The 27687-nt window shown below is 45.4% G+C and overlaps 1 protein-coding gene across 3 annotated transcripts in view; it reads left to right on the plus strand.

The window, feature by feature from the left end:
* Positions 1-27687, plus strand: part of LOC135911243 (DNA-binding protein RFX2-like) — a 166541-nt gene that overhangs the window by 26508 nt on the left and 112346 nt on the right. For all 3 annotated transcript variants that reach the window (XM_065443434.2, XM_065443435.2, XM_065443437.2), the window contains exons 3-5: positions 907-1030; positions 8458-8587; positions 13680-13785. In XM_065443434.2, the coding sequence (XP_065299506.1) occupies positions 907-1030; positions 8458-8587; positions 13680-13785 (360 nt within the window). The remainder of the gene's footprint in view (positions 1-906; positions 1031-8457; positions 8588-13679; positions 13786-27687) is intronic.

The following is a 27687-nucleotide window of genomic DNA, read 5'->3' on the forward strand; positions in this document are numbered from 1 at the left end:
CCTGCTCTTGTAGCCTAGCCATGGCTGCGCACGGTTGTCAGCGCAGCTGAGTGCGTACGTCGCCTGTGCACCCTATCTGTGGCAAGTCCAATGGCTGCGCAGTGCTAGATGGCCGCAGCTTTATGTGTGCTGTCAAATGAGGTCACATGATGTCGAGTTTTGGAGATGTGTTGAAGCAAAAGGCAGACAAAGCATTCACTCCCCTTTCCCTGTGCTTTTTACAATATACGGTAGACTTTCTCTAAATGGAGCCTCAAGGGACCAGGGAGACTGGTTCCGTGAATCAGGAGTTCCATTTACTGAGAGTCATTCCAGAGATGTTTCATGAATACAAAATCAACCAGCCATGACGACGGTGTTCTGTTTCAGCAGTAGCTCCTTTTAAGTGACTTCCATTTATCGAGATTCCATTGTAGTAGCGTCACCCCACAGCAAACAACTTTATCAGCTGTTGGAGTGGAGTGGACGCAAAAGCATTGCAGGCTTTGCTTCATACAGCTGATGTGAAGCATGACACAGCATGAAACCATATTTTTGGGTGCCTGCTCTCAAATTCAGCAAAAGGATTTTTTTTTTCTAAATACATCTTTTTTTTTTATTGCCTGATAATGCATAAAATTTTGTGGTCTCTGCCATGCAAAAAAATTTGGCGGCGACTGTGCTTATTGACATAAAAGATTGAATTTCAGTATAATGAAATTTTGATGGGGCGAAGTAAAGGTTGCATTTTACCGACCTCATTATATTGGGATTTAACTTTACAACACATATTGGTGAAGAAACTTAAGAAGATATGGTTAATCTGAACCTGTTTGCAATGCAATTGACAGTGTGCGAATTGTCATGCATAAGAGTAGCAGTAAACATTAGTGCTCTGAAAAACTGATGTGTGCTGGTTTGTTGTAGGTTGTTGCCACGGCAACTGCTCAGCAGGTGGTGCCCTCGACATCCCCACCACAGACGAGTCCACAGGCAACGGTGGTCCAGGTATCGACGACCAATGGCACGCCGCACTTCATCGCTGTTGCAGGTGGGAGACTGGGAACCTGCACGAACATTTTCATCCTCTTGTGAAAAGAAAAGAATGTAGAATTTGTTGATTGCTGCATAAATGGCTGCCAAGTGGACAGTCACTCGAATGTCCAAATCGTGCAGGGTGCGAGCTGTGTTTTCTCTTACCCGAATCCTCCAAATCGGTGTTCTGCCCTCCTCCAAATTTAATGGCAGTTCTTGAAGCCGCCGGTGGTGTGCTTGCATAGGCCTGTCGGTGACAATGGATGCAGATCATAATTGGGAGCTCTATAAAAACACGTTGCTAAGCTTAAAAAAACAAATATGTCCCTACAATAATTATTAAGTCCGACTCAAATAACCCATGGTTTAACAAACACTTGAAATCACTACTTAACCGGAAAAAACGCCTCTACAGAACCGCCAAAAGTAGAAATAGTCCAGAAGCATGGGAGCGACACCGCCTCTGTGACACTGAATATAATAAAGCAATAAATGAGGCCAAGGACAAATTCTTCTCTGTTGACCTAATTACAATGCTTCGCTCAAACCCAAACAAATTCTGGCGTGTCATCTCCACGAAACAACAAACTAACGAAATAAATCTCGTTGACTCAGATGACGAATTAATAAACCCTACTAATTCCGCAGCAGCCCTAAATGAGTTCTTCACGTCGGTATTTCACGTTCCTAATCCCTGTACTATCGAACCTTTACCTAGCTTCTCGGCAAAAACAATGCCTGAAGTGCAACTAAACCCAGATGGCATATCTAATCTAATTCGCTCTCTTAAAATATCATCCTCAGCTGGCTGCGACGACATAAACAGCAAATTACTTAAAAGTACTATAACTCTTTCTACAAAATTTTTGTACCTTATATTTAAACAATCTTTAAACACAGGAAACGTTCCCGACGATTGGAAAAAAGCGAAGGTAATTCCCATTTTTAAAGCAGGAAGGCGCGATAACCCTACTAATTACCGTCCGATCTCTCTAACCAGTGTCCCATCTAAGCTCCTTGAGCACATTATAGCATCTAACCTAATGGATTACCTAGAATCAATCAATTTTTTTTACCCTTTACAACACGGTTTTCGTAAATGTTTGTCTTGCGAAACTCAACTTGCCGAATTTACCCACGACCTACTATACACATGGACGATCACCTTCAAATAGATGCAATTTTTCTAGATTTTTCTAAGGCCTTTGACCGCGTGTCTCACAACCATCTCCTTGCAAAGTTATCCTCTCTCGGTATCCGCCCCGAGATTATCAAATGGATTGAAAATTTTTTAACAGGACGCGTTCAGTTTACATATGCTAACAATTTTCAGTCAACCCTTACCAGTGTAACTTCCGGGGTTCCCCAAGGCGCAGGTTTATCTCCTCTATTGTTTTTGATTTACATAAATGACCTTCCCACTAACATATCAACGAAGCTGCGGCTTTTCACAGACGATTGCGTTCTTTATAACCCCCTTCATACATCTAACGACACAATCGCCCTACAACACGACCTTGATACTATCGCTTCGTGGTGCGAAAAATGGCACATGCCTCTTAACCTCACTAAATGCAAGGTAATATCCTTCACGCGCAAACACACCACCGTACACCACACTTATCGCATTAACTCTGTTCCTATTGATCACACGTGTACTTACAAATATCTAGGAGTTCATATGACGCCATCACTTTCATGGGTGAAACATATCCAAACAATTCGCTGCGAAGCTTCACGCACACTAGGGTATTTACGACGTAACCTAAAATCTGCATCGTCTGAAATAAAAAAACTAGCATATTTAACGTATGTGCGACCCAAACTTGAGTACGCATCATCTATCTGGCATCCCTCACAAGCTTATCTCGCCGATGACTTAGAAGCCATACAAAACCGCGCTGCTCGCTTCATTACGTCACAATATTCTAGACATATCATCGTAACCACCTTAAAACAAACTTTGTCTCTCCCATTGCTTGCTTCACGGCGCGTAACTTCTCGTCTTTGCCTTCTTCACACTTTCTTTTATTTCACCCATTCAGGACACGCCCTCTTAAAACGCCCGTTCAGAACATCATCCCGTTTATCTCATAGTCGCCCCTTGGCGGCGATAAAGTGCCGGACGACGGCGATGAGCAGCTCATTCTTCCCCCATGCCATAACACTTTGGAACGCACTCCCGGATCACATTGTTTCGTGCAGTGATCGCAAAATATTCCGCGAAAAACTAAACGATTTTGATAATGCCAACATAACCACATGAATACCACATCTATTTATTTATCGCCTTGTTGTTATTGTGTATATGTTCCGCCTTCTTCATTTTTTGAAATTTTCTTTTTATGTACCTATTACAACTAATGTGCACTTTATTATGTAACTTTCTTATGAAGCTGTTTTACTTGATGCACGCCCCCCCTTATGTAATGCCTTCGGGCCCTTAAGGTTGAATAAATGAAATGAAATGAAATGAAATGAAATGAAGAAGGGAAAGACCAGATCAATCAGTATGGGCTGCAGCCCACACGAGACACTTCCCATTCCAATGTTAGTCTTTAGCTCTTTCAAAATACAATGTCATCCATCCTTGCCAATAATAATAAAAAAAGATGGTCTAGACTGGTGCAGATATCATCAAAATCAGTGATGACGTGGCGAGCTGGTGCAGGAAGCATAATTGAGTGTCACCACCTGTTTTCTGTTTTTGTATTTTTTTCTGGCCTGACAAGCCTCTTCGCACATCTAGAGTGGTTTCTTGGTGTCAGGAAAGGACCTAGCATAACCGAAATTATTTTTCTCTTTAGTGTTCCGTTGCTTGAATGTGCTAAAAGTGTCAGATGGCCCATTGAGTCCAAGGGCCGGTGCCTGTAACAGTGAAACGGCAGGTGAATTTCCCTCGGCTACGATGCCATGTCACGAGCGGACCTTGACGTAGCAGAGCGGGTGAGAGGGAACACCCGCTGCCCCAGTAGCGAGCCAGGTGTTACGTGAGGGGAGAGGGCATCACTGCGACTCCACGTCATTCTCACTCTCGCTCTCAGAAGCCTGTATTATCTGCACGTTGTTGTCTGCATAAGCTCTAGCCTACGTTCTAACTATGCCTCGGTAAGGCCAACTGAAAGTGTGCCATACATCTCAACGTGCTCGCTTGCCCGCGAAGATTTCATAACTTGTAAGACCATGCAGCGGCATTCACTTGGACATTAATGCTTTTGCATTCAGAACTCATTAGAAGTGCTTAGGTGCCCTTGGATTTTTATGGAGGACTGCTGGGTTGCTCTTTTCTTTTATTTTTGTTCTTGTATTACCCACCTTGATTAGCTGATAAGATGATGAGGTATAAGGCATCACATCGTGGTAGCATCTTTCTATTAGGCTTTTACCTTGCCTTGGCAGAGCAATAGAAATGAGAAAAATTCTCGTGCTTGCTTTCATGCAGCCCACTTTGCTTTGCTGGTGAGCCGTTTGTACTGAGCCAAACCTGCCTGCCACGCACTTTTAATAACTCAATCATACGTGCAATCTCTCAGGAATTTGTTGTAAGGTTCATGAATCTTGCCTTGTTCTACGATTTTACGAATGTTGCTGTCAGTTTTATGAAAAGGTTTACTTTTCATAAAACTATGAAAAGGTTTACTTTTCATAAAGCTGCGCACGGAAAAAATGGCTTTAAAGGTGCCATAGGATGTGGCAGTGTAATGTTGCATAAATAATGCATACAAGAAAGAAATTGTGATGGCACCTTGCTGCCACTCCGTGGCATCGCAAGACGCCGATATACCATAGGGATACTTGCTTCAAGCAAGTTTATTCAGAAAAGCTCCTGAAACATGTGAAACTGGTAATAGCAAAGTTTGAAAAATGGATGTGATCGGAGAACAGTGTACAAGCTGCTTTACAGTCTCTGCCATGCCAAGTTTGTTGCTTCTTGAGTGTTCTGTCTAAAGGTATTCCACAAAGGTTTGGTCTCAAGGCGAATTTTAAAAAAATATATGCGACCCCCCCCCCCTCGCGGTTTGTCCTATCTGTGTGTGTGTGTTTTTTTTTTTTTTAACTAATCTTGAAGTTCACAAGTTGGCAGGTGTGCTCACTTTAAATGTTAGTCAAATGTTCCAATGCCTCTCCGCATATGAACAGATTCCACTCTGCCCCATTGCAGATATTTCGTGGCACAGCTGGCGTTCAGTTGTGCTGTCTCTGTTAGTCTCCAAGCCTTTAGAGCAGTGAGGATGTCGTACTGGCCTTAGTACAGTTTGACCTGAATACGGTGCTATCCGCTTATAGTGCAAGTCACTGGAGTTGTGAATATCTGCGTTATAAGCGCCACCACACTATAACGAAAACAACATTTTTCAAAGGCTGCACATGTACAAAACACGTAGACCAAGCAGTCGCACGTATCTGACAATTGAAACATACACCGAGATGTGTGCATCCATTCAAATTTATGAACATTGAAAAAATAATGTTCGGGGAGCCGCAGTTTTCTTGTGCAGCAGACAGATGGAAACAAAGGGGAAAACTTTTGTCTTCCACACACCTAATTTTTTCAGTCTTGCTCGATTATTTGGAGTTTCCTGGAGCACCACCACCAACTCCATACAACCAAGGGAGAGCGACAGCCAACATTGTGCACACTGTACAGTGCCTCGTTTGCATTTTTTGGACTGATTTGCATGTGCAGTTTTGGAAACATCAAACCAAGTTGCTGCCATTCAGCTTTTTCACTTGCCATCAGTGCCCTATGTTACTGAGGTGGTTCCTCGGCTTTCGAAGTGCCATTGGTGTACAGCCATTGAAGGGTTTCGTTGACTTGGCGCCAAAACGCAACTTTGGTTGCCAACTTCTGATGAGACAGCACTGGTTAAGCCTAGACACTGGGGACGACGAGCGGCAAGCTGTCGCGAGTAGCTTGCCTGCGATATGTTTGTGCCCCTGGACATGGGGATCAGCCACGAGATCGCACTCGCAGGCTGAACTAAGGGCAGGCAGAATTTGGCTTCGTGAGTGATCGGCTGCAGCTGCAACTGTGAAGGCCTGCCAAGTTTGTACGTGCTCATGCTGGTGAGAACAACAAAAATGCGCATGTGGACATAAAGCCTGAAAGCTCCAAACTAAATTTGTGGAACACAGCTTAAACCGACAGTGGAGCCAAGGTCGCACTCGTGATATCTCCGCCTCACAATGCGCATTGCTAATGAATGTGGAACGGATTCGTCAAGAAATTTCTGAAACGGACCCGTCATGATTGACTGTCACAAAATTCCTTATTGGTGTAATTTTTAGAAAGCACAGCATGGAGCAAAATTATGGAGTCGATTTTTCCACGATGTTGGAGTTGTAAAAAGCTGTATTTACATTCAGCGCACAAACTGAAGAGCCATAGAACAGCCGTGCTCGTGTGTTCAGTGTGGAGCACGCATCGCTTGACAATAGCGAAGACATCTTCGTTGCCTAGGCGACTCCCGTGCGCCTGCAGAATGTGCTGCTGCCGCTGCAGCCCCCCCAATTTTTGTTTGGACGAACCATGTCTCCTCCTCCGCATTGCCCTCGTCGCTCTCTCCCCGGTCAGGGCACCTCATTGAAAGCGCACTCACTACTTCACTTGTCTGCGGGGTTCTCTGGCAGCCGCATTTTAAGCAATCATTTCGTCTCATGTGTCTGAACAATTAGAGGTATGCGCATACGGTCAATGTCTGCTTTTTGCACTCGCTAGGGTCCGTGAAAATGTCTGGAAAATTCGGCAGTCTGAAAAATGAATGCATGCTTTTAACTGCCCTCAAGGGCTCAAATCGCCGCAGCCACAATTGAAGTAGCTTTAAAGGCCTGACAGTGCAATTATTAGGTGTCTTGGTGCTTGTGCTGTGGCAGGAGATGGCGAGTGCATGCACCTGTAATTTAGGAACACATTTTACATGCTGTGCATTTTACATGAGTGCAAGTGGGCAGTAGCCTACTTGCACTCTTGGTAGGCTTCACTGCAATGCATTGTGTATGTTTTACAGCATAATGTAGCTATAATGCAGCGAAGCTGTCATTTGGAAACTGGCATTATGCAAAGTTTTAGATCGTTTATGTGCTTTCCGTGCTTTGACACCATCGGCAAGGATGACAGAGGCAGAGTTGGTGCCATTGCTGAAAGCAACGAATCCTTTAAATGAAAATCCTTCTAATGAGACCAAATGCAGCACCATTTGGGGCCCTGTTTGGTCCCCATTTTCAGGAAGCTTCGTAGCAAGCGTTGCAGCAGCTAGGCTAACAGCAGCACAAAGTGACTACTGCGCCTGCTAGCAGTTCGGTGTGCAAGAGTGGGGGTTTAAGTCTGCGAGATAATCAAAACGGCAGCAGTGGTGGCTTCAATTAGCACCTTTTTAGACCTGTGGTCACGTCTAGAATTCTGAAATTGGGACAGTTAAGGGCTTCAGCATTCGAAATTTCGGTGCTGCTGAAGTTCTGCTGGCTGTGGTGGCATGGAGCAAAGCAGTTTTCGCCGAGAGTGATGTCAGCAGTGTTAACAAGTACATTGTGCATGCATTTGTCCTTTCACGTTATTCCAGAATGACTGTTCGTAGTAATGACGAACAAACCGCCCTGTGGGCATCCAGTTTTATGCATTCTTTCCTTATGCGGCATCACTTTGCATTATAATAATATATATTTTTTTTATTTTTCTGAGAGATAAAAAGTGCCCCTTGTGTTACATTAGTCGTCACATTATTTATGTGCAGATACGGTATTCGTTACATCTTGGTATCAGCTAGAAAAATTTTAGATTTACTTCCTTATATCAGTGTTCACTATATTGAAATGTGACTGTGTTTGATGATTTGCTGTATCTGGGTTTTTTATATGAGAATTCGTCTGTACGCGGCTGAATGACTGGTGCGATAATGCACACAGTGGCTTCTCCAGAAATTTTTACAGTGGCTGTATTTCACTCTAGATGTCAAGAAGCTTAAGATAAAGCATTAAAAATAAGGGGCAGAGAGAAGCCTGAACTTTTGCCAATCTACAAATGTATAAAGCCAACAGAAAATTTGACTTCATTAGAATAAATTGCTCAAAAGAAACTTAAGTATATTTTATATTCCAAACTAATTATTAATGAGGGTTACATTTCCAACATCTTCATGTTCATAATTTTAAAAATACAGAAATGAAAATGGAAGAAAATGCAAACGTTTCCAGTGATGGGATTCGAGCCCACAACCTTTGCATGATGCATGCGGTGCTCTATTGGTTGAGCTGCACTGTCGTCTGACCCTGCGTCCACTTTTCTGAGCATTTTCTGGGCATGTGAGTGTGTTGTAGCTTTTCACGTAAAGTATTAATGCAAATGACTGGCTTTTTAATAGCAAGGAGCTCCTTCGTACTAAACCTTCGAGAGGGCTTTTTTCTCTGTTGAAATGCCTTCTTTTTTTTCTCCCCATTATCTGGCAGTGGCCGATGCCGATGGACAGACGCCTGGCACTGTGACCCTTCAGCCGACTTCTGCAGTGCACCCGACATACGTCCAGTATGTTGATAGCACTGGAGATCCCAGCCTTTACACCACCACTAACGGACAGATGTAAGTATGATGGGTGGGGATGATGTGTGACATAGGAGCCACTGAAAGTGTCCAGCAAACACTTGTTCATAGGTTAATTTCTGTATTGTCATGTTGTAGTAAACTGTGGATCATAAATGTAAATATTTGGTGAACTTGTGCCTAGAAAACAAGTAACACTCGAAGTGCAATGATAGGAGCGAGATCAGTCGGTCTGTTGTCGAAATCTCATCTACAGGTCAAGCACATAGTCAATTTATGCAAGATATGTTGTGCATTCCAGCATAATCGCTGGTGCTCAGGTATGCTTTAGAATATACACCGCTGTAGTAGACTTCCGTTTATTCAACTCTGGTTAATTTGAATCTATGGTTAATTCAGCCCCCATGCATTTCTATAGGCCCCAACTTTCGTTGTTTCGATCCTAAAATTGGCGTTTGCTGGATAACTTTTTCGTTACCGCGAGAAAATTGTCACCTTTTATAGGTCCCAGAAAAAAATTTTTGCCTCTACAAATAATGTTCCAGCACACATTGCAGCATAGCGAATTGTACATAATGGGATGCTCTTTCCAAAAAGTTATATTGCAAAACAAAATAAATTATTAGGAAACGCGTAAAAATTCTAGAACGCTCCTTTTTTGTGGCCATTTGATAGAAACAACAAAAAGAACTTGATACAGTTGAATCTCGTTAATTATCACGCCGAATTTGAACTTCCATTTTATTCGAACTGACACTGTGGTCCCGTCAAAGTTATGTGTATTCCAGTAGGCGAAAACGCCTGGTAATTCGAACGCTCAAGCATTTGTGATGGTTAATTCGAACATACCGCACGCTGACAATGCTCTCAGCAGCACACAAATCACGTGGTGGGAGGCACCAGCATTGCTCTGACCCCACCTCAGAGGAAAAGCTTAGGAGAGACCCCTCAATGCTGCGCGTGAAGCAAAAGAAGTTTACTGTGGCGGAAATTTCAGCCTATCTCAAATGGCAAATTCGCTGTTTCTGCACCGTGCCAGAACACACATGTATGAGGGGAGACCCAAAAATAACCGGAATGCCCTCATAAAAAGCATGAACATAACTTTTTTTTATTGAATACAGATTGTTTTCAAGTACAGTAAAACCACGTTAAACCATACCTGCTTAACCCTTTGAGGGTCAATTACGTAAATATACGGCGCCGCGAACAAGTCCGAAAATGGTTGATGCCGTATATTTACGGCGCCGTCTGTACTTTTAAAAAACGCACCAATTTCCTAACTTTTTATTTTCTGTCATGTGCGGCCACTATGTGGGAATACAGGGAATTTTTTTTTTTTGGGCGCCTTCCTCTCTCGGTTATCGTTGCATAGTTTGTTTTAGCGCTAGTTTGCTCCTGCCCGTCTATATACTACCGCGCGCGCAGGCGGGTGGCGGTTCGGATTTTGTTCCGCAGGCGGTTTCGGCTTCTTGCGCTTGCAAAACTGATGGCTATCTCGTTACTAATCGCTCAAAGGGCAACCGCCTCTTTCTCACTCGTTTAGTGCTCACAGCAGTGCGCATAGGATGGATGCCGTCGTGCATGCATTTCCGTTGCTTTTTTTTTTTTTTGACACTCACGAAAACTAAATTCCTCTGGTTGGCGATAAGAGGAAGATTAGCGGGTCTGTTGCACGTTGTGCTTTTTTGACGGGCGCACAACTACACAGTTTTGTTGAGTGCGCGCACCTATGCAGTTCGATTACGCTATGGATGTACATATTAGATATTAGTGTAAAAGCAGGAAAACTTGAGCCTTGCGAAATATTCTCGTGTGCGCACATTCAAGGCCTTGAACAATGTGTATAGAAATGCATCAAATTTTTAAAAGCTTATTTACTTTTTTATTGTTGTTATTCATGAATGAAGGGTACATATATAGCAACGCAAAATATTTTTTTCTCACTTTACGGTCACCTTAGAAAAATTGTGGTACATTTTTTTCGAAATAAGTCCCTCAGAAGAATTGGAATCTGCAATAAAAAAAATCGACCCTGGGCGGTCGCATATGGCGAAAAAAATTGGCCCTCAAAAGGTTAAACTGTAGTTTCGTTTTAAAAGAAGTAAAGTCATATCCCCGACTCGGTGGCCATTGAACATAATGTGTTTTGTATCTGCATGAACTGCTATCAGCTTATTGCGTACGTATCAGTTAACAAATAGTGTTTCCATTTTTCGTCACACTATCACGGCGGTGCGTCGTCCCCATTGGGTGGCTCGGCAGAACAACAAGCCTTGTAGATCGGAACAATGGCCTCCAAGTGCCCTGTGTGTTTGTGCCTTAAGGCCACATCAACATCATTTCGGCGCCGTGCCAGTGAGCGTTGTGGCATCATGCAAGCAAGGACTCACGTCATGCCGAAGCTCAGATGAAGAACATTGGGTGCTCAGCATAGAAGAAAAATGTGACATTGTTCGCGCTGCCGAACGTGGCACGAAGAAGTTGGTGCTGGCACGCGAGAGGGATCTACCATTGACTATGGTGTGTGGCACGTGGAATGCGAAAGAGAAGTTGGTTGGCAATGCTTCTGTGACCGTGAAAATATGTCGGCTACGAGGTTCGACTTTTCGTGGTTCAACTTATTGCCATCGTTGCCTCTGTTATTGCCGAAGTGTCGCCTAACGACAGCGATGAGGACGACACTGAAAGTGACAGCACGGGTGATTCATGCCTGACAGTGGCAGAAGCTGCACGTTACATCAGCCTCATGTGGGTGTCTGCTGAGGACAGCGATGAGGTGGACAGCGGTGTAGAGACCTGCAGCGTCATAATTGATGCGGAGATCATTCAGACTACGTGCCCTCAACTGGCTGCATCTGCGGACCCTCCTGCTATTCGGCAACTAGGATTCTGACGCCAGCAATAAGGTGCCCCCTCCCACCCCTCCGCCTAGTGCAACTCAAGTAGCACCAGCGCTGGACATAGCTGCACACTACTTCTCTTGCTAAATTGGAACTAGTTTGCAAGCTTTGAGCGATGTTTATTGATTCACGCTGCAAGACGAATTTGTGCATATGTGCATCACTGATTACAGTTAAACCTCATTATAACAAAGTTCGTAAAATTGGCAGTTTTCTTCGGTATATCAAAGTTTAATTGTATTGAAATTTGACCTTTTATGCTAATAAATACAGTCGCTGATAGATTTTTCTTACAGGGAAAGCGTCCGAAGAATTTTCCGAGTTATCAGGCCACCGAAAAAAGCAAACTTGAATTCAGAAAACAATTCACTTTGAAAAATTTGTGAGTTGGCAATGAATGATAACGTCTCATGCCACGTCGACAATATCTTCACATTGGTGGTACGAATTAAGCGAAGCCCCAGTGGCTGATAGCGTCGTCCGCATCGACCCAGACAGGACCAATGAAAATGATCAAATTATCTGGCGAGTCAAAATTAAACAAGATGCAGAAAAAATGCCAGAACGTACTGGTAATATTTGCCCCATGTGTATTCTATGTGTTAAAAGTAGAAAACTAATGCCCAAACGAGGATGAATTTTTCTTCAACTGCGAAGCTGTCTTTCTGAGAAAGCCGTACGGAGTTGCTTTGAAGCTTCTTGCTACAGTAGGGCAGATGAAAATTTTCTCTTTGATAACTGCGAGTGCGGTTCTGCTGTACATGATATGTATTTTCCCATGCGCTCTGCTCCTGAGATATTAATAGAGTGGCAGGTCGGTGTTTTGTGAAAGTTACCTGGTTAAATATGCTAAAATAGGGTACATATACTAAAAGAATTACCGTCGAAACCTGCAGTAACAAAATCCTGCAACTATGAAATTCTCACAACGCAATAATTTTGTATCTCCGGCAAATGCCCATGGGATTCAATTCATTTCGTACCACTCGAAAACGAAATGTTGTTGTAGTACAAATCCGCACCGGTGAAATTCGCCGGAACATAGCCTCGCATATTACCTACTCGCGTGAAGCTAGCAGGTTCCAAAATGGGCTCAAATGCGATTGCTTTGCACTAAAATTGCGTAAGATACCATGACATTACACTTGTGTGGGCTCTGCCATTTTTGTTTACAAAAACAACCAAGTGCCGGAAGCTATTGCGCCGGAAATACATCATGTTTACCATCTCGTTTGTTGATTGCCTGTTTCAAATGGCCGCATGTTGCTACCGACATGGGATGATGGTTTTTGCACACCTAGTGCAGTGCGTAATGTGCGCTTCGGTGAAAAAAATGCAGCAAAAACAAGGAAATCCCCGTCTCACCTATGTAGAATTGTTTATGGCGCTTGAGATTTGAGCTTAAGATTGAGCTTGAGGTTTATGGCAGTTGCAGCGTGGAGTGCCATGCATTGTGCCGCGATTGAGCGATTGTCCAGGAATACATGTTGCTTGCTTCAAGAATGCTAGTTTCCGTGCCACTCGACGGACATCACGTGTGGATTCTGCGCCGGACGTAGATTTGCACGAAGGGGCCGTAATCTGGATTGATTGCCTTCGGGTATACGAGATACGAACACTTTTGTGCTCGACACCTGATGCGTCGGCATCTATGGGCAACAGCGCGTGCTGGAGAAATGCTGCTGCATTCGTGGAGTGCTGTTGCTCGGCATCCGGTGCCGAGTTAGGCAAAATCTCGCAAAAGCGCTCACATCCCTGAAAGCAGTTGACCGAGCATACTGCCCCACGGCAGTGCTGCCACTGCTGGTCGGCGCATGCGGCGCACTTTGTGCTGCTGGCAGTGCGGTTCTACATCCTCGAGCAAAGCTTGCCAAAGTAGGCTAACGAAATTTTGACAGTAAAGTTTCGTTCTGTGACGCATTACCGATCTGTGTGGTCTCATTTCGCAACAACGAAATTCTTGCGGAAACAAAATGGCCTATTTTTGTTTGTTTGTTTGTTGTTTCGGTGGTTTCTTTGTATCTTATTGTCGCTTGCCAACGTAAAGGGTCCGACACCTTCGAAAGATGTTTTCAGCCTTTAGCATCTGCCCCTTTAGTAGGCTTTATATTGACAGTCTGCTGAAAATAAAAATGATGATGACAGTGATTATCTGTTTCTTGCTTGTGTCCCCGTGATGAGTGATGAGACCTGGTAGGTGATCTGTATGTTCTGTTTGTTGTTTGCAGGACGGGTTATCCTGTGTACAGCGTCACAGATGCAGGGGCGATGTACACCCCTGGCAATGCTGCCTACTACAGCACCGCCAGCGGTACTGCGGTCACCTATTCGCAGGTGACTCCCTTTCAGCATCATCACTCTCCCAGTCGCTAGCTGCCAACTTTTGTGGTCCTATTGTGTTGCCTTATTCTAGTGCTTGTTTACGGTCGTTGTACTGTCACAAATACTTTGCGATCTTTTTTCATTTGCAAATGGTTTAGGGTGAATGTAACTTTTTTTTTTATGCCCGAATCTTTTGGACCCATTGATTATATGGACCTGCTCAGTGTGGCAACGACATCAACTGATAGAATTGTTGTATATTGGCAGTATGAAATTATGTCTATTAGACACGATTTCATGTGACAAGAGTTGTGAGGACCTTCAGTTTAAGCTGTAGGCTAACACTCTGCAGGACTCTAAAACCAAAACTGGAAGAAAAGTAAATTTGAACAGAAAAATTGTACAGGAAGCAACAACAATGATTGGTCAATGTAAGCAAATAGCCCGAACGTCCTGCCCCCGCCCTTCCCTGCACCTCGGTTACCTGAGAACACGAGCCCTTTTTCCCAACGTCTTCCCTTGCTGCAAGTCCAACCAGCGACCATCAGCCTGCGACCACCATCGATCGCCGTCAGCCACGAGGGCAAAAGAGAGAGCGAAAGTTGCTTGCTTTAAAACGCCGAGAGATAGAAAGAAGACGGCAGCAAAGGTGGCCGGCAGTTGTGCGACTCAACAAGGAGGAAGGAAAACAAGTAGTGAGAGGGAAGTAAATGCAAGGGACATTCAGCATGTGGAGGGGGATGGTGCCGAAAGGGAGCTGCCAGAGATTTGTGGCGCTTCTTGCGCATCTGCCATTGCGCTATCTTGTGTGGTATAATAGAGGCGTTTAATGCGTTTTCCCTATGGGGAGTTTGCTGGGACTGCACTAATCCATCGTAAAACCTGGGATGTCACGAAATCTGGGCACGCATAACCAGGCTAGTTATGCAGGCTGGTGCGGCTGACCGGCACTTGGCTATGCATTAAAAGAGAAAGAGAGTGGCCGCTTGCAGGGAAAACACCAGTGTTGCTCATGTCATATTCAACCTGGGATTTTTGAACTGGCCTGCCTAAAGGGTGCCGAACTCCACGGAAAGTAACATATTTTGTGCGCAATTTGTCAGTAACTTTTTTTCGAATCTAATTCATTACATATTCATTCGCAGGACAATTTTACTGCATTAAAACAGGGTTTTAAATGCATGGATCTCTATGGGGACTCGAAAGGGAATTTCATTTACAGTCGAAACCCGCGATAACAAAATCCCGCAATGAGATTCTCGCGACAGCGAAACATTTTCGTATCACCAGCAAATGGGCATAGGATTCAATGCATTTCGTATCTCTCAGCAACAAAATGTCGCTGTACTGCAATCCCGCATCAATGAAATTTGTCGGAATGTAACTCTGCATGTTACCTACTTGCTTAAGGCTAGCGGGCTCCAAAATATGCCCAAATGCAATTGTTTTGCACTAAAATTGCGTAAAATACCACTACATTACACGTGTGTGGCTGCCGCCATTTTGGTCATAAAAACGACCAAGTGCCAAAAGCGGTCGGTGCGCTGGAAACACGTCATGGCCTCCATCTTGTTTGTTGATCGCCCATTTGAAGCAGCACGTGTGTTGCCACCGACGTGTGACGACAGTTTTTGCACGCCTACTATAGGTGGAGTCTCATAGATCATTGTTCGAAACATGCATTCAGTTTCAGTTCCCTGCAGCTGACGATTCGGCGAGGCCTAGGCCAATCGCTCGAGGTGAAACTGAATGCAAATTGAATGTGCGTTTCAATGAACAATCAGTGATCGCGGCAGGGCACTGCGTAATATGCGCCTCGGTGAGAAAAATGCAGCAAAACCAAAGAAATCCACGTCCCACCAACATGGAATTGTTTGTGGAGCTTGAGATGGTGGTTGCAGCATATGGAGTGTCACGCATCGGGCCATGATTAAGCGATCGTCTGGGAATATGCGTCCCTTGCTTTAAGGACGCTGGTTTTGGTGCCATCTGACAGGTATCGCGTGTGGATTCGGCCCCTGCTGTAGATTTGCGCGAAAAAGCCGTTATCTCGATCGTTCGCCTTCGAGTATAGGAGATACGATCACTTTCGCGCTCGGCACCAGACGCGTTTGTGCACGCGCTGTTGCTCTGCGTCTTGTGCTAAGTTACGCGAAGTTTCGCTAGAGTGATTGCATCTCCGAAAGCAGTTGACCGAGAATACTCCGCTATGGCAGTGCTGCCACTGCTGGTTGATGCATGAGGCGCACTTTGTAGTGTCGGCAATGCAGTTCTATTTTCTCAAGGAAAGCTTGGAAAATAGGCTAACGGAATTATGTCAGTAAAGTTTTGTTCTGTGATGCATTACTTACCTGAGCTATTTCTTTTCGCAACAACGAAATTGTCACGAAAGCCAATTTTTTCGTGTTTGCTGCTAATTTCGTTCTTGCGAGGTTCAACTGTACTTCATTGTAACCGTCATTTCGTTACAGTCGCCGACCGTTTATTCGAACCTCACGGGAACTGCGGAAATGTCCGAATAAGCAGGTGTCCGAAAAAGCAGATTAAGAAAAAAAAAGAAATGAAATCCTTTATTTCCACGCACTTATTTGGGCTCGGCAGGAGGCTTGAAGAAATTGTGAATGCGCCGTTGCACGCTGTTCCTTTTACGCGCAATCAGATAAGCCTGAATCTCAGTGAGGGTCGTACCGTCACTGAAGGCAGCTGAAAGCACAGTCACTGCTTGTACACGCTCCGCATGCCACGGCAGCGTAGCACCTGGTGCGTCATCTTATGACTCAGAGTCATCGTCCGGCGGTGCAGCAGAAACCTGACGAATGATCTCGCCGTCGTTGAGTTCTGCACATGTCAGTACAGCAGTATCAGCACCTGTGAAACTGTCAAATGAGACAGTGTCCGGAATTGCAATGCAACCACTGCGCAGGTCTCGGGAGGGCATTTTCCGCGTCAGTAGGGAGCACATTGGAAGGCGACAAATCTTAGGCCTCCCGGCACCCGCTTGCCGGCATTCCCCAGCGCACTCTGCGCAGGCACTGTCGGCGCCATTAGACACTTAAAGCGATGTTTCCGTATGCCGCGTTGCATCACCGGAACCTCGACCCAGTGCACAAAGCAAACACCACCATGCCGACACCAGTCGCACAAACGAAAAACGTGGCCTACTCGCAGCGTCGTTAGCGTCGTGCACGAAGAAACAAATCAGCTGCTGGATTGTCTTGACATGGCTTACTAAGCTGAAAACGGAACTGCTGTAGAGCCACTCTATCGAACCAGCCAGAAACGATGATGAGTGGCGATTTGCAGTAGTGCCACTTCGTGGGGCAGCAAGGAGGCTCCGTTTAAAACAAAAATGGCGTTCAGCAAGTCGAACCATGCACCGGTCAGAGTCGGTGCATGGTGCTCTCGATCGAGTTGGCTCAAGGAGTGTCTGAAAAATCGGACGAGGGGTTGCAAGGTGTCCGAACTTTCGGCAGTTGTTATACATTATGGTCTATGGGGGGAACGGTGGTGCCGCGAAGCAGACCGAATAATCGAGCATGTCCGAATTTTTGGAGTCTGGAAAATCGGTCGGCGACTGTATATCCTGTTTAGTTGTAATGAGGCTCGAGTGTTGCAGCTCTGTAGACTGCATCTGTTAGAGCATCTGTAGTTAACCAGTGTGGTAGGTTCAAGGAGAATCACGGTCACTGATCAAGTCTGATGCAGTATCCAATGTTTCATAACTGCGTACCTGTTCCTTTTTCAGTGAGTTGGACAGGAAATTGTCATAACTTGCGTGGCCAGCACATGACGTAACGAGTGTGCGTTAATGGCAGGTATAGTCCCTGCTGTCCAGTTCATTGTATCCGGCGTCCACTGAATGATTAGCGATTGTAGCAGCCGCTGGTATGACATGTTCTTTTCCTTGACGACAACAGTAGCATTGTCCCAGTCAATCTTGTGATTATGTTTTTGTGCATGCTCAGCAATGGCATTCATCGTGTGACTGTTATTTCTTCCATCGCATTCATGGCTTGGTTTACGTGAGCCAGCTAAGCCAAGTCTTTGGCTTACCTGACCTCACGACTGCAATTGTGTTGCTTGTAAAAGATTAGCCTGAAGCAAAAAATAATAAAGAAAATCATTGGAAATGTTTTTTTGTATCGGTAGAATATTATATATAGCGTAGCCCAACTATCATGGACCATGTTTGAAAGAAAAAAAAAAGCCCTCTTTGTTGATGAAGCCGATTGTTTTTTTTTGTTTGTTTGTTTGTTTGTTTGCAACCTCCAGAAAAAGCCACTAATATTTCTTTGTTTTTATCAATAGCGAGATTAGTGCAGATTAATTAAGAAGCTTCTTCATTATTAAGTTTATGGCCACATTGTTAGGGGAGAGCTTGTGCAGTACATTTAAGTCTTTTTCAATGCATTACTGGCTGTGTAGCCTTTTTTTAGTGCACGAAGAAGTGGCAGGTCCTTGTGGCTTTGTCATGATTTTATAGGCGTTATTTTAAGCAAGGAAAGAACTACACAAAATGGTAGCATGTCGCAAACTGAAAGGGGTGGTCTTTTATATGCGTTCTACAAACCTGGCATTGACAATTGTGGTCATGAAGTGAGTAATTTTCCTAAATGATCAGTGTAGTTACTCTTTTAATCAAAATGCAGTACAGTCGAACCACTTATAACAATACTGGTTTTAGCAATATATCGGTTATAACAATGAGAAGCTGCTGCAATGTCAACTTTTGTATGTTTTCCATTGTGAAATAACCCAATTACTACAATGCACTGAAGCCACATTATCGGTTGTAATGATGAAGTCTGGCTGCTAGGTGTCCGTGAAGAAAGGTAGTGAAATGCGAAATCCTTGACAAGAAAAAAGAAAACAAGAAACTCGAGCTACTGCACGATGGGCTGCTGCTTCAACAGCCACCACGCGCTCATTTTCAGCCACCTCCGCGCGCCTCTCTCCCGTCGCCCTTCTACCCCTCCGTACACGAATGGACCGCTCCAACTGCGCCGCTCGCAAATCGCTCATGTGTTGCTCGTTGGCTCCACATTCGGCACAGTTCTACAGACAGCTTAATCGTGCACGTTTGTCTTTGTTGGTTGCGTCGAAATCATTCCTGGCCACGTGGTTTCTCAGCCTCGCTTGACTCGGCGTCGAAGCGGAAGATGGCTGATCCACCCGCTGATCGTCAGCAATGCCCGACATTGCCAGTGAAAAGAAAGCCCATGGCTATAGATTTGGAAACTAAATGCTTGTAACCGATGAGTCAATCGTCGCGAACATGCTTGCATCAGATAGCGATGATGATGACGGCAGTGCTGATGCACAAAGGCAGGCTGCCTCAACGTTGTCCTCCTAGGAGGCCCAGTAGATGATTCAGTCCCTCCAGGGCTTCGTTTTTGCAAGGAATCTTCTGCTGCACAACGTGGAACACTTGAATGCCTTGGAGAAGGATGTCGGCAAGCTTTGCGTAAAGCATGCGTGGCTGACAGACAAGGCTTTTCTCGTGCTAGCCAGTGAGAAGTATGTGGCGAGATGCCTCAGGCGATCTCTGTTCAGCGTTTCTTCTGGCTTTCTCAAGCTGACAGGCTGCTGCAGCAGTCTTCTCGCAAATTTTAATTAAAAGGCCCTTTTCGGGGCCGTCAGGCGATCACTTGCTCGCATATCGCTTCCCGCCCGTGACACCTCTTTGCAGTCCTTATAGCAGTGCCATTCTTTAATGCCAACAGCCACGCCTTGTTACACGTGATCGGATTGCCCAGGAAGCAGTTAAACGAGAGAACACAATCAGCAGCTGGATGTGATGGGGAGGAGCATTGGCCTCCACAACATTATAGTTTTCTCACATCAGCTCTGCCATCCCCCTATTTTGATTGTTTATTGCAACCCGGTTATAACAGTTATCGGTTGTAACAGTGGAATTTTCGTTGCACTTGAATATTGTTATAAGTGGTTTCGACTGTATATCGTACTGAAGCTTTCTTTAGGAAGTTGCTAACAACATCCAGTTGGTTATCATTATTTATTAGCATGGTCCATGTTAACTGGGACTCCTCGTACAATCATACTATTTCTCGTAGTTTCAACTTTCGTCACGTAGATGCAACCGTTATGCTGAAAAAAGCATGGGATGAATTCAGTGGAACCCTGTTCATACGTTTTTCACCGGACCGGGGGCAAAAAAATGTAACAGCCGGGAAAACGCAACAGTGAGGAAAGCTCCGAAAATGAATGAAAAAATGCAGCTTCAACTATAGACAATTTATTTCCACAGAGTGCGCTTAGGACATAAAAAAGTCTATAATGGTGGCTTGCCGTTTCTTTCGCTCGCTAGAAATCGCCACACGTTTCTCAATAGCCTGAAAGGCCGCATTGCTGTCAGCGTCGCTGTGAGGTGCAACGTACCTGCGAAGGAGGTCCAGAGCCGCGACGGCTTCTCCAAAGCTACGATTTGGCAGCTCCCCGGCATCATGCGGCTCGTGCTCCTCGTCGTCATCGCGCCACGGCAATGGCAACGGTCGAAGGAATAGCCGCGGGAAATTTTGCCCTCTTTGGCGTAATCATGCTAACATGCTAATGATTGTTTAGTATTGCTGTGGAGTGCGCGCGTCCGAGGAGCCCGGTTGCGCGCAGCACGGCGTGGGAGAAATGTAAACAAGAGAGGAGAGCTGGCCCGATAGGCGGAGCAACGCCACGAGCAACGCCAACTTCCGGTTTCACTTTAGCTTCACAAAGAGTGACGTCAGGGCCTCTCCTGAGTTTCCTTCCTCCGTGAGTCGACACGTCCAACAACGATGCGGTGACCATAATCACAGTGATGATAGTGAGAGCATTTTTCACGAATGGCCACTTAGTGGCGGCCTCTCGAACTGGCGTGCGGCTTCTTGCAGCTAGTGCCATAGCCAAGCCCAGCCAAAACTCGTCAAAAGCCAAAATGGCGGTTGGAACGCGTTGCCTACTTTAGCCCAGGCGGGTGCAGGGTGCTAAGTTGCGACGTACCATGCGGGCATGTTTTCACAGCTACTGCGTAACAGCGGGGTTCCTTATACATTGTATTTTATGGAAGCTATGCCGGGACCGGATGAAAACGACGTAGCAGCCGGGAAAACGCAGCAGTGAGGAACGTAACAGCGGGGTTCTACTGTACATTGTTTTGTGGTCATCTTCTTATATAATTTTAGATTGCACAGCTGACTTGGAAATCCATCCCACAAATGTCACTTGTTGACTACTGAAGCTGAGACAACAATTTGAGGGGTAGCAAAACGATCTCATTTTCACTTTTTTCCTGCTGTATGGACGCTTTAAAATTTATTGAACTAAATTTCATGAACATGCACAAGGTCACCTGCATCACTACATTAAGCACATCAACTCCAAGTTGGGTTGCTGTGCATTCATTGTTCCATTGATTGTTTCTTAGTGTGTGTTTGCCCTTGCACATATGCCCGCAATATTTTATGATTGGATGCCATGAGCCTGTATATAGGGTCACCAAATTGTGTTATGTTTGCATTGCTTATTCCTTGCTTTGTTTCTGAATTTTTATTCAGACTTTACTGTCTAAAAGTAGGCGCACTGTTTTCAGGAAAGGTAATTATATTTGTGCTTCACCCCTCGTGCATTTGCGGAGAATAGCCTAAAATGCAGCCTAGATGCCACAGCACAATTGGCCATTGCATGTCATGCTATGGCATTTATCACTCTGATGCTCGAGGCCCTATGCTAGCACTGTATACTAATATTCTCTGTGGTAGGGCTCAGCAACACTTCTCCAACGTGGTAAATAAAAACTCACTTATGCTATGCTCACACTGCAGTTATAGTGTTTCAAGGAACTCATTTGTCCATATCACCCCACTGGGCTTCAGTAGTGGTACAGTCGTAAATGTTGCAAGCCATTCACATCACCACTGGTGTAGTTTCTGCGCAAATAACTACCGTAAAAACCGGACTATAGGTCGGACCGGAATATAGGTCGATCCCCCAACTAACGAATTCTCAAAATGAAAAAAAAAATTCAATGGCAGAAGTACCGAAAGATATGACACCCTTACCTTGAAACAAATGCGACTCAGGGGGTTGCACAATGGTGACAGTATTTATTTAAATGCTGATCGCAAGTGCACCTGGGCAAGTTTTTAGCGGTATCGCGCGACCATCGACACGCGTGCTTGTCAACACCTTATTAACGGCGCTGAGCAGCGAAACAAACGAGATACGCGCATGTGTACACACGCCCTTACTTTCGCTATTTCGCCGCTCCGTGCCGTGATGATAAGGTGCTGATAAACACGCGGGTCGATGGTCGCGCGATACTGTTAGAAATTCGTTGGGTGTACAGTACACAGAAGGGCACGAAATGCGCAAGCGCTACTCCGAATCAGAGCAACGCCTTTGATCAGAGTCGGATGACGAGTGCTTCTCGCTGCCCAGTCCATAGTCGCGTGCGATCTCTACCGCTTTCAAACGGATGCATTCGGCAGTCACAGGCAGCGATCTTACACGCAGCTCGCGGACGGACTCCGCAACCTTGCCTTCCAGTTCTGCAGTCCGCTGCGATCCGGCACGAAATGACGTTTTCTTTTGGTTGCTGCAAGTTGTAATACGTTGCTTTCGCCTCCGCCACTACCGAATGCTCTTTTCGGATACTTCAAGTTCGCGCTGTGCCGCCAGGTTGCCGTGGGCTTCCGCGTACTCAATCGCCTTTTTCTTGAAGGCGACGGTGAATTGATGTCGGCTTCCGCTCATTTTGAAACAAAATGAAAATGCAGCCTTCAATTAATATAACATTGCGACAATGGAAACGCGAAATTCCGGTGCCACAACGTCGCCATGCCGCCATAGACGCCGCGCTGCTGCTGATGGCGATGGCGGCTGTTTACTTCATCCGCCCATTGTTGCAAGACTTCCGTAGTTTTTCCGCCAATGTCCGGTATATAAGTCGAGGGTCGACTTTTCGCGATGGTTTTTTGAAAAAAAGTTCGACCTATATTCCGGTTTTTACGGTATTTCTTGGGCGAGTTCGTGCTTGCCAAACAACACGATTTCATAGTGCGAAAATGCTGGAAACTTTAACAACAGTTAATGTCTCCTTTCCGGTATTTTTTGCGCTACGAAATCATGTCGTTCAGCGTACTTTCTGTGTGTTATGCCTGGCCAATCAAAGTGCGAGGTGGCCAGTCAGCACTCACACGTTCAGGGAGGCTACCTGCACACACAAATGAAAGCCGATGCAGGGCAGTCAGGTAAAAGACAGCCCGCTCGGAAACAGCATCTGCCGCATGCGAAACCACCGCTCTCAGAAGCCCGCACTGCTTCTGCCTGCCAGCCATTTCTCTGAACGGGGATACTAAAAGTTCTGCAATTGAAAAATGAGAGCTGAAAGTGTGGGGCTCGTTGGGTACATCATAATGGTTGTGCCTGGATTGTTCTTGGCCGGCTGTCTGGGTGTTTAACTCCTTTTGAGTCCTTTTGAACACGTACAAACTGCCTATGAAGTGCATGATCCACTTGAAGCGCTTCAGTTTTTTCTAAAGGCCAAACCACATGCACTCTTGGCAGCACGTGCAGGGTCTGTGCGCCTATGCATGCACAGACGAGGCGGGACAGCTCGTGCATGTCTAAACGTGACACAAGCGTGGAGACCTGTTCGAGACAAATCTTGATGCGCGGGGTGCACTCCGGCTGCCTCACGTCGTGACCCGCCTGGTTATGCAGTTGCCACATGGTACTATCAATTCTCAGTGAGGCTGATTTGTGTCATGCAAAAAATTGCTTTTTTTTTGCTTTTTTGCTTTACTTAACAACTCTAAAAATAAAGCACTTACGTTTATAAACATATTAAGTGTTTTGAAGCACTGTCGATGACTCGGTACAAAACAATGCCTGTGTGTGAGCGGGTGTATTTGTATACCTGCAAACTGCCATCGCTCGTGAGGCACGGCAGGCATGAGGTGCATAGACATGAGCTTGCGCGTGCCTGCAAACATACATGTGGTCTGGCCTACAGCTTGCGAAAGTCTGCTGATCGTGATGCCTGGCTTTTAAAGCCCCTTGAGCATTCAACGTTGGTTGCAGTGAATTTGCAGCCTAGTTTTGCCACTTCCTTAATGTTTCTTTTCACTGTAGTGATTGCTGGGAGTGATTGCTTCATGCGTTTGCTTTTTCGCATTATCATGCCTGTCCTCAATTACAGAGGCCAAATGGCTGTCAATGAAAATGAATGAACTGTGTTGTGTTCTAGAATAGTTGATTGTTGGGCTAGTTGGTTTTCTATAACTGAAACAAGTAACTTGTCGCGCTTGTCTTTGGCGACCTTTCTCGTGTCTGCAGTTCTTATTGCGCTAAGTTACTTGTTTCAGTCATGTGTTGTGTTATGGTGGGGTGGCCATCCCTGTATGATTCTCACTTTAAGAAGAGCCGATTGGGCATGTCGTGTACCTTGGTTGCACATCTAGTCACAACCACTTGTGCATTGTTTATTTATTATTGTTTACTTTCTATAGCTATATGTTGCTGTTACGAATGTAACATTGGGAATTCTCGCTCAGTCTCAGTGACTGAGTCCAGTGTTATGGTTTACCTAAAAATGCTCTCGAGAAAAACAGATGGCAATGTGAGGTTAGCATTGTGCATCAGTGGCCTTCTGTATTTGCAGCCTCTATAGTTCATTTCACGCTTAGCAGGCAGCGCTGCTGAAGCTGTGCAGGCACTGGCGTAATAGCAGTCCGCCTGCAAGCGTTTTGCCCTGCAGGGTTTGATGTGAGACACATTGTACGGAATAAATGCTTCATATTTTACAAGTGCTTGCAACATAAGTTTCCATCAAATCTCGTTCTGCATGTGTGAATTTCAAGTTATGTGACATACCATATTTACCTAAGTCTAACGTGCCTCAGAATCTAATGAGCACCCAATTTTTGTGGGCTTATAGTAAGAAATAAATGTGGACTTAGATGTAACATGCTGCCGATTCATAAAAGAAAACTATAGCATGCCCTTCGTGATCAGAAAAAAAAATGAGACATGCAGAATTTATTTTCACAGAAGAGATTTTTGTTAATTAGCTTACATAATGAAAGTGCCACATTTTTGTCACTATTTGTGCTTCTTCGGCCACAGATACCGAACACACAGGAGCGGTATTCTTGAGCAATCGCATTTAGAGATATTGCTATCACTTTCACAAGATTCTACATTGGGCTTGTTAAAATATGTGTCCGACAACATTCCTGGCACTGTGTGCAGATAGCAAGCTTAACACAGCGGCAGAAACACTGGTATCTGATTACGCCGATGCTTCTGGTGCCGAGTCACTCGAACTCTCGCAAAAGTTATTGTATGTCTGAAAGTTAGTGGCCAAGAATACTGCTCTGAATAAGCACAAAATTAACCTGCAGTAAACTTCACAAAATCGTGCTCCGTCACCATTCTGCGATGCCGATGATGCTGCATCTGAAAGCCCTGATGGCAGGCTGTTGCCAGTGCCGCGAATGCAGTTTTAGTTTCCTCTCCGCTGGTATCGTGCAGGCAATTTTCGGACCTATTTCCTTGGAAAAAAAGGTGCACGTTAGGTTTGGGTAAATACGGTACTGCAATTTGTTCACGAGCACTAGTGAAGCATTGTGGCCACTGATCGCAAGGACGTGTTGCTCTGCTTATTCAGATATGTGATGCCTTCCACTGATGCCTTACACTAATGGTAATTTTACAATGTAAAGTTATTAAACATAAGGTTACATTGACTTACATGGTGTGTACCTGTCTCTCACATGTGATGCACTGTTTTTTGGTCACAGATGCGAAGCAGTGCAAGAAGTTTTTTTAGCCTTGATAGCATTGCCTTCCATGTATGGAGCAAAGTACAGTAACAGAGTGTTGTAGAAGAAAATGTACACTTGTCAGTTCAAATAAAACGTATACAGTAAAACCTCGTTAATTCGAAGTCATCGGGACCGCAAAGGATCTTTGAATTAAGTGGGTTTTCGAATTAACCGCACACACAAGAATATGCAACCCAGGCAAAAAATTTTGCTGCAGGAATGCGCTACCTTTATTTATCGATCTTTGGATTACTTAAAGTAATCAGAGGTGTTGGTTTGCTGCGTCCTGTAGTTCGAGGCTCCAAGGGTCATTTTTTCTAGTTGGCCAACTACGTGCAGCATTTGAGAATTTCCACCGTGGCACTCAACAGAACTGCGGAAAGCGTTCAGCGATCCGAGAACTTCCCCGAGAGCGGGTGCTCAGGAGGGCTCGTTAGCATCGTCGTCGTCACTGTGATCGTGCATGGTCACATCAGCGGTAGCTTCATTCTCCATGTCTGAGTAGCACGTTTGTTGATCGTTTTCAAAGTTCAGATACCCGGCGGAGCCAACTGCACCGGATTCGCTATCCTCTGTGCAGAGTGCATCGATGCGGTCGCACTACTCGGCTCCTTCTTCATCAAGTGCACATGAATAGTCAGCATCAGCATCGACAGTGCTTTCCTTCGAGAAGCCAGCGTGTTCAAAACACCGCGTGATCAAAGTGACTTGCTTCCATGCATACACAATAAGACATGTGGCCCCGAGGAGGTCGATGGAGTACTCCTTGCCGTTGTTGTAGCAAAGGAACATGTACTTGAGCAGGTGGTGGCGGTGAATCTTCCTCGTGTGGTGAATGACGCCTTGGTCCATTGGCTGCGAGATCGACGAGGTATTTGGAGGAAGAAATACCATCCTGGTAGCTTTCAGGTGTGGGATGTCACCATGTGCCAGGCAATTATCAACAACGAAGAGTACATTCCTGCCTGTGGCCGCGAACTTACGGTCAAGCTGCCGAATGTAACCTTTAAATATTGCGCCTGTCAGCCAGGCTTTCTTGTTGTGCCGCTAGGTAAGCTCATCTCTTGGTGGCAGTCATGTATTTTTAAGGCAGCGAGGCTTCCCACTCTTTCCAACTACGAGTAGCGGCAGCTTGTGTTTACCGCACATGTTCGCGCCGAACAGAACGGCAATTCTTTCCTTGCCCTGCTTTCGACGTTTGATTGCGGTATCCTTCGCTGCGAACGTTTTTGTGGGCAGCATCTTGTAGAAAGGGCTGCCTCGTCAAGGTTGTACACATCGTCTGTGGCGTGCTCGCTAAGCAACGGAGCCAACATGTGTTTCTTCCAGTCATCGACGACGCTCTAGTTTGCGCTGCTGGCGAAGGTCAAATTATTTCGCTCTTTAAAACGGCTGAACCACCCATTGCTACACTTGAACTCTTCGTGCCCAAGTTGTAGAGCCAAATCGTTGGCCTTCTCTCGCAGTATTGTTCCACTGACGGGAAGGTGGGCTGCGTTTGCTTTCTGCTGCCAACAAAGTAAAGCTGATTCCACATCTTGGTATGTGGGAGCCCGTACTTGCAACCGCTTCGAAGAATATGTCTTGCTGTAGGCTTTCAGTACCTTCGACTTGTTCTTCGATATTGTGGACAACGGAGAGGGGCACACTTTGGCTTTCAGCCAACTTGGTCTTGAAATATGTGTCCTTACCCACTTCTTGGATCAAGCAGAATTTCTGCTGCAGCATTAAAGTCTTATGCTTTGGCATCTTCGCTCACTGGCACTTCTGCGCAGTTCAGAAAAAGAAAAAACGCCACGCCACCGCACGCAAATAAACAGCATAGACCAGCGTTGCACACACACACGTCGCCACAGGCGCAGAGAGAGAATGGGCGAACAACAGCCAGTGGCAGCGGCATAGAATACGCGGTGACGCTGCGACTGCGAGGAGCATGCGGAGTGGGGGACGAGAGCATGTGACAAAAGTCGGTATGCCCACTGCGTTGCAGTGAAGCACATATTCTCCTCTGCAGGTGCGCATTGCAGCGGTGTGTGGGGCATACCGTGGACTGATTTTTGTGCTATTTGTGGTAGCAGTACTACGGGTCGGGCAC

This window comes from Dermacentor albipictus, chromosome 9 (assembly GCF_038994185.2).
Source record: "Dermacentor albipictus isolate Rhodes 1998 colony chromosome 9, USDA_Dalb.pri_finalv2, whole genome shotgun sequence".
Taxonomy (NCBI): domain Eukaryota; kingdom Metazoa; phylum Arthropoda; class Arachnida; order Ixodida; family Ixodidae; genus Dermacentor; species Dermacentor albipictus.